Source organism: Chrysemys picta, unplaced genomic scaffold, assembly GCF_011386835.1.
Source record: "Chrysemys picta bellii isolate R12L10 unplaced genomic scaffold, ASM1138683v2 scaf892, whole genome shotgun sequence".
In the NCBI taxonomy this organism is placed as follows: Eukaryota; Metazoa; Chordata; order Testudines; family Emydidae; genus Chrysemys; species Chrysemys picta.
In genome coordinates, this window is record NW_027053599.1 from 15,001 (window position 1) to 25,618 (window position 10,618).

At 41.7% G+C, this 10,618-nt stretch overlaps 1 protein-coding gene across 1 annotated transcript in view; it reads right to left on the minus strand.

The window, feature by feature from the left end:
- LOC135979474 (ribonuclease 3-like) overlaps positions 1–5,309 on the minus strand; it is a 6,660-nt gene extending 1,351 nt beyond the window's left edge. Inside the window, exons 1-4 of the mRNA XM_065579815.1 lie at positions 5,154–5,309; positions 4,960–5,063; positions 2,940–3,032; positions 2,039–2,085 (exon numbers count right to left, since the gene is read on the minus strand). Of these exons, the coding sequence (XP_065435887.1) occupies positions 2,039–2,085; positions 2,940–3,032; positions 4,960–5,063; positions 5,154–5,183 (274 nt within the window). The 5' untranslated portion in view covers positions 5,184–5,309. The remainder of the gene's footprint in view (positions 1–2,038; positions 2,086–2,939; positions 3,033–4,959; positions 5,064–5,153) is intronic.
- Positions 5,310–10,618: the final 5,309 nt, after the last annotated feature.

Sequence of the window (10,618 nt, forward strand, 5' to 3'; positions counted from 1 at the left end):
GCCTTATCAGCGCAGAGTGCAGCAGAAGAATTACTTCTCATGTCTTGCTTACAACCCTCCTGCTAATACATCTCAGAATGATGTTTGCTTTTTTGCAACAGTGTTACACTGTTGACTCATATTTAGCTTGTGATCCACTATGATCTCCAGATCTCTTTCCACAGTACAGAAACTCCCCGACTTACGCAAGAGTTCCGTTCCTGAATGCTTTGCGTAAGTCGAATTTTGCTTAAGTCAGGAACGCATCTCCGTCAATTATGGGGGGGGGGGGGGGGGGTGGAAGCTTACAGAATTAACAGAACCTTTTCCGTAAGTCCGGATTTCCGTAAGTCGGGTTTGCGTAACCCGGGGAGCGTCTTTACTCCTTCCTAGGTAGTCATTTCCTATTTTGTATGTGTTTGCATTTCTTCTTAACTGAATTTCATCCTATTTACTTCAGACTATTTCTCCATTTCTAACCATTTCTAACTGCATTAAAAGCCATTCTCAAAAAGCAACAATTTAGCTATCCCCAATTCTACAAATATAAATAGCAGAATTCAATGTTCATTTTCTTATAATATCAATGGATAATATCAATGTTATGTTCAAGTATTTTTAAAATTTTTTGAAAATTTAAATTTTCACATTTGCGGGAAATTATGAGAGGGTCAGACAATTAGTTAATGACAGCAGATGCTGAGATTTAAAACATTAAAGCAAAATCATTAAAACGCAAATTGTCAACATCACATCAAAATATACAAATCAGACCCATTTTTCCTATTCATTTGCTAGTCCATTTGTGACAAGCCTAATTCAAGTCTAAATCACTGGATTCTCAAGCACCATTTTTCTTACTTTTGCCTATCTATAAATATTGATTATCATTGATGAAAATATTTTTGCATTGGTTAGTGTGTGTATGGTAAAATCAACATTTACCGACTTTTATTGATTAAAAATATAATCCTTCAAGATTAAATATAAATATTTATTTAGAAATATATCAGTGCACGTATGAGTGGTATCTGGTTTAAGCTCAATCCAGACTAGTTTGAGGTGATGATGGTGGGTTGGGGAAAACACCTGGAGGAGATGGCAGAATAAGAACATAAAAACATAATGGCCATACTAGATCAAACCAAAGGTCCATCTAGCCCAGTAACCTGTCTTCCAACAGTGGCCAATGCCAGATGCTTTAGAGGGAATAAACAGAACAGAGCAATTATCGAGTGATTCATCCCACCTCACCCAGTGCCAGCTTCTGGCAGACAGAGCCTGGGGCTGCATCCCTGACCATCTTGGTGAATAGCCATAGATGGACCTATCCTCAATTAACTTATCTAATTCTTTTTTCAACCCACTTATACTTTTGGCCTTCACACCATCCACTGACAAAGAGTTCCACAGGTTGACTGTGCATTGTGTGAAGAAGTACTTTCTTATGTTTGTTTTAAACCTGATGCCTATTAGTTTCATTGGGTGACCCCTGGTTCAAGACCACAGGGGAAGATCCTTAGTTGCTCTACATTGTTTTAGCTCCACCGACTTCAGTGGAACTGCAATAACTTTCACTACAGCTGAGGATCTAGGCTTTTAACACTGAATTGACTGATCCTGTCCACATTATCAAAAAACATTCTAGAAGATGGATGCCCCTAACCACAGTAGACAACCTTACTAGCAAATGGTTGTAAAATGTGTATAATGGATTCACCCTGTACCACAGAGAAAGCTTACCCCATCTGTTCCACGTTAAAGCAGGGGAACCTTGGAGTGATTAAGGAACTAAGTACAATAAGGGACAACTGCTGCATCTGTGACTTATTGAAAACTTCCCTTTGAAAATGCCTGTGTGTGTCATATGTACTACTTGACTTTTGACGAAGTTTTATGGAAATTATTAATAAGCAAACCTAAAGTTCAGAAGCTGATAGCATTTTGTGTACATTCTCTGGCCCATTTTTCTCTCCCATAAAACATCCACCTTGCCCTCCATGAAAACCCAGTTGAGTAAATTACAATAGTTTTCCCATTTCTCAAGAAAACCTCTTACATTTTTCAAGCGCATCCATAGCAGCTCCCATCTCTGCTTGTTGAATACTGTCAAAACCAAACAAAAATATGGTAAGTTTATGCTTTATTGGGTAAACTACAGTTTCCCAGAATCTGGGGTTCATATTACTCTGTTGTGATCAACTCTTCAAATAATCATTGGTCAGTCAGTCCCGTAACATAATGGATAAATCAAGTTTTCCGCAAATATACACATAATAGTGCCATAATTCCTATGGAATATTTAAAAAAAAATTAGATCAATAAGGTTGTTTTGTAATTCATTAGTGAAGCAGTTGTTTTAATTAAGAGAAAGAAAAAATGAATACAGATAGAAGAGTGAGCAGCAAAAATCGAATGACATTTCTACTCTGTACTACACAGTGAAAATTATGTACTGACTGTCCTGTTCTAATAATCTTAGAGGTTTAAGACCATTACAAAAATGTGTAACTTTTTTTTTCTATGCTGAAAAAATAATGAGGGCTGGATTGCTGGCGGTGATCAGTAAAAAGTGGAGAAAGACTCTCTGATCCTAAACTGCCAGTTTAAATTTGTCCATGGTCAGCAATGACCAAAAGTCACTGTCATCTGGAAGCTATTTAGTGGTTTCAGTGTATAAATGTCACTAAACACACCTGCTTCTTTGGAGCCTCAGCAGAGAGGCTAAGGACCAAATGGACATGGAGACTGAACTACCTCCAGCCACTAGGATATGGTCCCATTAAAGTAAGGTTGAGGCACAGAGGCAGAGTAGTGTGGGGAAGGCTGCACAACTGTTGTTCATGTTGCTTTACCTTTTCTGTGGCTAATCAGCAAATATTAGTCTCCCGTGCTGTCATTTCAGAGGCTTTCACAATCAAATTCGCTTTTTAAAACCATTTCATACATTTCCACTGTACCTTGGGCCTTTACCACATCCTATTCTTTCCCCTTTGAAATAAACAGCGACTGTATATGTCCTGGCATGAGAAGGTCCCACTGTCTGCAGGGTCCTGAGATAAGAAAGACATAATTTGTTCAAGCAGAAAGTATGAAACAATAATCTATCAATGGCATATATCTCACCAAACTTTCAGTCCATTTAGCAAGAGTAGCACAAGGCACAATGTCAGAGGGTAGACTGCTGGCTGTATATGTTACTTCAACCAAAAGATGTCAAAACTGTGTTTATTAAAGCAAAGTATGTATATAAAATTTGTCTTGGTCTAAAACTAGCTTTATTTAACACTCCTGGGCTTACACATAGGCCCAATTAAAAATGTAAATGTATGAGCTGTAGTCAAAAATGCTTACGTGCTCATCCAATTGCTGCAACTCTGTGGATCCATTTTTAATTGCATGAACAAATGTAGTTATACAATTGGACACACACTTTTAATCAGACAAGTCAGCCCATGTGCATTGAAATTTTGGCCCATAAACTGGGCCAAGGTTTAAAGGAGTGTTGATATTTGATATGCTGTTCCTCTACTGACAAATTCACAGAATAAATACATTGTTCCATCAGAAAAGTTATCGTTTCTGTCACTTATCAGACCACCTTTCCATTTGAGCGAGAATCTAGGCTATGCATTAGCAACCGTCTCAAGGAGAAAGACATAATTCCCTAGACACACAATGAATTTGCTTTTCCTTTTATCTCTTCCCTCTGCCCCAACTCGCCCCCCACTGCCAAGATGAGTTCTGTCCACTACCTTGTTTCTCAACAGAAGGAGCAGCAAAAGTTCATATCAATTTTTGAAATATCTAACCAAACTACTCTGCATCTAATGAACTGTGCAACACCGAACATAAATACAAACAAAATACACCCTAGATTTTAAAAACAAAACTACTGGCTGCAAATGCCGTGAAACAAATAACTCCATGGGAAGAAAATTAAACAAGATAATAGGAAGATAACAGCAAATGTAGACTGACTCTGAGCTGTACTATCAAAATCAATTTATCATAAAAAAACCAGCACAAACATACCGTACTTATACTCAGTGGGTTTGACAAGAAACAGAAATTCATTTCTTTTGTATCTATCTCCCTCAAGATAAGGGAGTAAGCTCGCAGATAAAGACCTGGGAAATCAGATCTGCAAAGTATCATTTTGCAATCATGTTTCTGAAGTACACCAATTTTCACTGTAACCCACTGCACTGCATATGAAACTTTACTTCAGCAAACGTGAGAAATATGGGTTTTAATTCTATACACATTCTGGATATAATAAATACTGATAATAAAGGCCAGGCACTTTGATAGCATTTTCTTTTCTCCTTATTTCAGCTACTTACACACCCAGCAGTGTAGTACTTGTGTGGATGTGAAAGTGCTTTACAAAATACAACATTTGATATCATCTCTATAAGGTAGGCATAATCCTATTTTACAGCTGGGGAAACTGAGGCAGAAAGGTCACGCAAAGTTCATGGTACTGCTGGGAACAAAGCTCAGGTTCTTGACTCACAGTCAATGGCTACATCCAAATGATAATCTTCCTCAGCGCACTCATTGTACTTGAGCATTCTGAATATTTCTTTTGTTTTTAACAATTTCATCTTTTAAGGAATAACTCATTTAAAAACTCCCTGTAAGCCCCGAAAAAAAAATATTCACTGGGGCTTTATGTAATGAAAAGTTCTTAATAATTTAACTCTGCAGTGATTAAAACATACAGATCTCAAAACGTTGGCTCAACAATTTCTACTCCCAAACAAAACAAGACTGTTTTTAATATCTTTGGTTTCAAAGCAGACTGAATTATTTCTTTAAACAACAAGACAGAACAATTTTAAACCTAGTCATGATCAAATGGAGTCTTAAAATAAAGACAAGATAGAAGAAAGATGTTCAGAGTCTGATCACATCTTGTACTGGGTAAAACAAAGACTGATAATTAGTTTGTATAAATGATACAGGGGTCCTTACTTGTATAGAGGAATATCTGGCTCTTTTCCCTCTGTCCTGAGAGTCAGGCAGCATTGCTGAAGCTGGGATTTAGGGTCATTCCAATCCTGATTTAAAATGAATTCCTATAATAAATCCACAAAGATGGTTTGAGAGTTTGCAGTAACTGCTCAAATCGCAATGATATATGAAAATATGAAGCAAACTGACCTTACCTTTAAACGCGGAAAAAAGCACACGTTCATGAAAGTGTGAACATACTCCAAATCCTTATCGATGTAAAGCGCAGCAATAAAAGCTGAGAAACAAAATATTTAGGTATTACCACGCATGCAAGAGGAGTGTAGTGCTTTGCACTCTTATAGCACTATTAGAGTAATTTAGAGCACTGCCATGATGTGGGTATTATTGTCATCACTGCTTTACAGGGGAGGAAACTGAGTCAGCAAGAGGTTAAGCAACTTGCCCACGTTCACACACATAGTCATTTATAGAGCCAGGAACAGAATCTGGCTCCTAATCCTGTGATTTAACCAGCAGACCAGGACTTAGAAATAAATCACTATTGGGTACACTATAAATGCTTAGGTATAAATCACTGTTGTTTATGAATAGTTTCCATTTACTAAAAGGATTTGGCAAGAGTCAACAGATCTAAACTTCTCACACAATGTATTAAAATGCACTGGATAAAGATTAACTTTCTTGGCACAATATTTATTACCATTTCACCTGCCTTGGAAGGAGAACCGCAAACACTTTCATAAATGGATTGAGGGGCTTGCTCTGTGTCTCTGTACTCTTTATGGAAATGCTATTTTGAAACCTCCTATTGAAATTCAGTGAAGCACGGAGTACCCCTACATTCTGGATCACTTTTTCCTCTCTTTCTCTAATAATGAGAGCATGTCAGAGTCACAACCTCTGATTTGTCAGAACTCCTGTCCTCCTGACTCAAATGCCAATAAATCTTTACTCTTAGGTACAAATTTTTGATGTCACCTATACTAACTCTCCATTTCTGCGCCTACAATTTTGCACCTGCAGTTCTTTGGGGGATACAACTCAGGTCATGTAAACAAATAAGTACTTGATTGTACCTGCAAATTGGATACTTAGGCATCTAAATCACCTTCTTTGTGTCTGCTTGTAGGGGATGCAAAAAGGGAGGCTAGTATTTGAATATCTGGCCCTTGAAAGTGGAAATTAGTTACTGTAGCTGAAGGTTCTTCAAGATGCGTGGTCCCTATCTGTAATCCACACGTGGTATGCATACATGGAGTCTGGAAATTCTTCAAAGCAGTGCACCCTAGCAAGGGTATAATAGGTAGTGTGGGTCAACACCTCTCCAATTCCTCTTCTTGACACAAATCCAACAGGATCCTAAGCAGAGGGGATAGAGGGGGAGAGTAGAATACAGATAGGGACCACACATCTCAAAGAACCTCTAGTTACAGTATGTAACTTCCACTGCTTCTTTGAGTGATGGTCGCTACGTGTATTCCACTCATGGATGACTGGCTAGCAGTGTTTAGACTGGAGATGGGTGTGAGGAGGCTGGTAGCAAAGATGCTTGCAATCCCGCCAATCCCACCACTGCATCTGCAGCCAAGGCATGGACTAGATCATAATGTGTCTCAAACATGTGGATCGAAATCCAGGTGACTGTTCTGCACATGTCCTGCAGCAGAATGTCTGATAGGGATACCACGGAGGTATCCTGTGCTCCCCCCTCCAGGGGGAGGAATATTTACTATCTTGTAGCACTCTAAGATGCATCCCGAGACCCACTTAGAAATCCTCTGGGAGGAAACTGGCTTGCCCATGGGACTTCTGTGCTATGATGATAAAAAAGTCTAGGTGATTTCCTAGTAGGTTTGGTTCTTTGCAGGCAGAACACCAGGGCACGTTGGACATTGAGAGAGTGAAGTCTCCTGTCTTCAGAGGAAGCATGGGGTTTTGGGAAAAATACAGGTAAGTATTATTTGATTGATGTGGAACTCAAAAACAATCTTGGGGTGAAACTTTGGGTGCAGTCAAAGAGAAACCTATTCTTTGTGAAACACAGTATAAGGAGATTCCACCATGAAGGGTCCAAGCTCGCCAATCCACCTAGCTGACATGCCACTAAGAATGCCACTTGTATGGGCAGGTGGGGCCATGGTACAAGTCACCTTAGGTCTAAGGACTGATGGGAAGGTCCTGATCAGGCCTTTCATGACTCATACTGTAGCTGGGTTAGTAAAGAGAGATCGTCCTTCCACTGGAGGGAGGAAGGGACCAATATCACTGCTAGGTGTACTTGTAGTGAACTAACAGAGAGACCTGAAGTCTTCAGGGATAGGAGATAGTCTAGAACAACTGGAAAGGTTAAAATATCTGGAGAACGTTAGTGCAGTTGTGTGCAGGCTGAAAGGATCACCCGAATGGGAGCTGAACATGAGCATTCTATTTTCGACGCCCATCCAAAAACAAGGCAGTGAGATGCAGAGTACCTGGATTGGGATCCTTGGTCTTCCACCTGCCATGGATTAGGAGATCTGAGAATAGGTGAATTCTGATTGGTGGACAGGCAGATTGTTAGAACTTCCATGAATCAGAACTATCTGGGCCAATGAGGTACTAGGAGAATGATGAAAGGATCACCCGAATGGGAGCTGAACATGAGCATTCTATTTTCGACGCCCATCCAAAAACAAGGCAGTGAGATGCAGCGTACCTGGATTGGGATCCTTGGTCTTCCACCTGCCATGGATTAGGAGATCTGAGAATAGGTGAATTCTGATTGGTGGACAGGCAGATTGTTAGAACTTCCATGAATCAGAACTATCTGGGCCAATGAGGTACTAGGAGAATGATGTTGGCGCCATCGAGACTTATCTTCCCTATGACCTGTGGAAGCAGGGAACTGGGAGGAAAGGCATATCAGAGGCCATTTCTCCAAGACATCAGCAGAGTATTGCTTTGGGAATCGCAACCCATCGCTCCCCTGGAGCAATATAGGGGGAGCTTTCTGTTTGTTTGGGATGCGAAGAAGTTGCATAGCAGAGTTACCCACTGTGTAAATATCTCGCTTAGAACTGTCTCGTGAATCTACCACTCATGGTCTATCAAGAAACTCCTATTTAATTTGTCTGCCAGGGAGTTGTGAATTCTAGGAAGGCACGAGGCCTGTTTTGTGATGCAGTTCTGATACACCGGTTCCAAAGTCTGATGGCTTCCTGGCCGAGTGGATAAGATCTTGCTCCTCCTTGTTTGTTTATATAGTGGTGATATTGTCCAACATTATCTGAATATGGAGTGAGTGCATATGCAGAAGAAAGGCCTTGCACGCCCTCAGTTTCAGTATGCAGTCTGGCCTCTTGTGGGGTCCCACTACCCTGAGCAGTGTGGTTCCCCAGATGAGCAGCCCACCCCAAAAGGGAGGTAACCATCACAGTGGTGGCCCTGGGAGTGGGAGGGCTGAAGGGAACTTCCACCATGACCTTTTCCAGGTTCAACCACCAAGTCAGATGACAACTCTGGTAAGAACGACCAGCAGCTGATGTGGTCCTTGCTTGGCTAACAAATTGAGTGGAGCTGAGCCGGCAGGCACTGTAAGTGGAGTCTGTTGAAAGGAGTCATGTAGGTGCATGCAGCCATGTGGCCCAATGGTGAGAGGCACTTGTGCACTGTGATTCATGGATTGTAGGTTATGTGAAATCAGGGTGCTCAGTGCATGAAACCTTTCTGAGTGGAGAAACAATCTTGCAAAATCCAAGTCCAGCTTTGCCCCTATAAAGTTTATTGACCTTGTGGATAACAGAACAGACTTTTCTTCGTTTATGCACATACTTAAGGTTGTTCAGAGTTGTATGAAACACTGTGATGATGACTCGATGTTCTGACAAGATCAGACCAGGAGCCAATCGTCCAGGGATGGAAATACTATATATTCTTGGCATCTCATCTGGGCTACCACCACAAGGAAAACCTTTGTAAATACTCTGGGTGCCATAGTCAGCCCAAAGGGGAGGACTCAAAAATGGAAGTGCTCCTGGCCTACCATCAAATGCAGGAACTTCCTGTGTGATGGGTGAATGTCCACACGGAAACATGCATCCTTCATGTCGAGAGCCATGAAACATATCCCTTCCTAAAGGGAGGGGATTATAGATGCCAGCCTAATTGTCTGGAACTTCTGCTTTCAAATAAAGATGTTGAGTTGCTGAAGGTCCAGGATGGGTCTCCACCCTCTGTCTTTTTTGGGAATTAAGAAATATGGGGAATAAAGCTTTCTCCCATGGTAATGAGGTGGAACATGACCTATTGCCCTTCAGTGAGGGAAGCTGCTTCCCATTGAAGAATCACCTTGTGAGAATGATCCCTGTAGGGGGACCAGGAAGGGGATGTGTGAGGTGGGAAGGAAAGAAACTCTATGGCATTTCTCCAGACTCTATGGATAATCTCTAGAACCCCACTGTCCACAGTGATCTTGTTCCAGTTGTGGGCAAAGTGTGAGACGATTCCCAAAGATGACGGGGACATGGTGATTGGCATCAGTGGTGGTACGTGGGTCTTGACGAATACGTCAAAAGTGGCCCTGGCTGGTGACTGAGAGTGATTAGCGGCTGTGGCAGTAGAAGGGGCTGAGAAGCGAGGTCTCTGAATCTTCTGGTGTTAGCATGGTGGTTCAGCTGTGTGCTGGTAACAATGTGCATGAGAAGAGGGTGGCCTAATTCTACAGGGCTGCCTCTGATGTTTCCTTCTGGAGGTCAGGGTATAAATCCCCAGGGAATACAGAGTTGATCTCAAATCTTTTAGTGAGTTCAAGGACTCATCCATTTTCTCACTGTAGAGATTCAATTTGTCAAAAGGGAGGTCCTGGACCTCCCTAGGAAACTCTCATGATTGTAGCCAGGAATCCCTTCTAACAACTAGATCAGTGGCCAAACTTCTGGAAGCTGTGTCAGCCACATCCACTACAGACTGGAGGGCTACCTTTGCCATCCCTTATTGAATAGAGACTGAAATTGGACCCTATCTTCTGTGGGACGCTTGTCTGGATGCCTGGAATAGGTATTAAAATAGTATTTGGGAGTTAGCAGGAACAAAATACCATCTCTTGGCCCTTTTCAGTGTAAAAGGCATAGGATGCTGGCGTGTTCCATACCACCCTAGCTGGTTCTAGTATGATGGGTATGGCCACCTAAGACTGTATGATGTCCATGAGCCAGTGTTGAAGGTTCTGGGTCTCCTTTAATAGGATCTGTAGATCACTGGACGTTTTTTGTAACAGCTCCTGCTACTGGCAAGGGTCATTCGGCAGAGAATGTGAGGAAGGAGCAACCACTTCATCTGGAGTTGATGAAGAGGCAACTAACGGAACATTGGTACCTGCTGCTCTGGTTCCACCTCTTCCTCCTCGTATACAAACAAACCAGCTGGCAAGAGGGAGAGGAGCGACATTACTCTTGAGAGGGGCTCGGAAGTCTGCCATATATATCCCACGAACAACAATAAGGCCAGAAAGAGGGGTCAATAGGTTGTGGGGGACCCTAAGGAAATCGGTAACAGCAGTCCCAGGGCGAGGGAGGTTGTACCGAGTGGAATGGTGGGTGTAACCTCTCGACTGCCTATTGGGCTCAACTGTCTCTACGGAGATACCAATGGGGCCATCTTCTCTGATTTCTCTGAATCA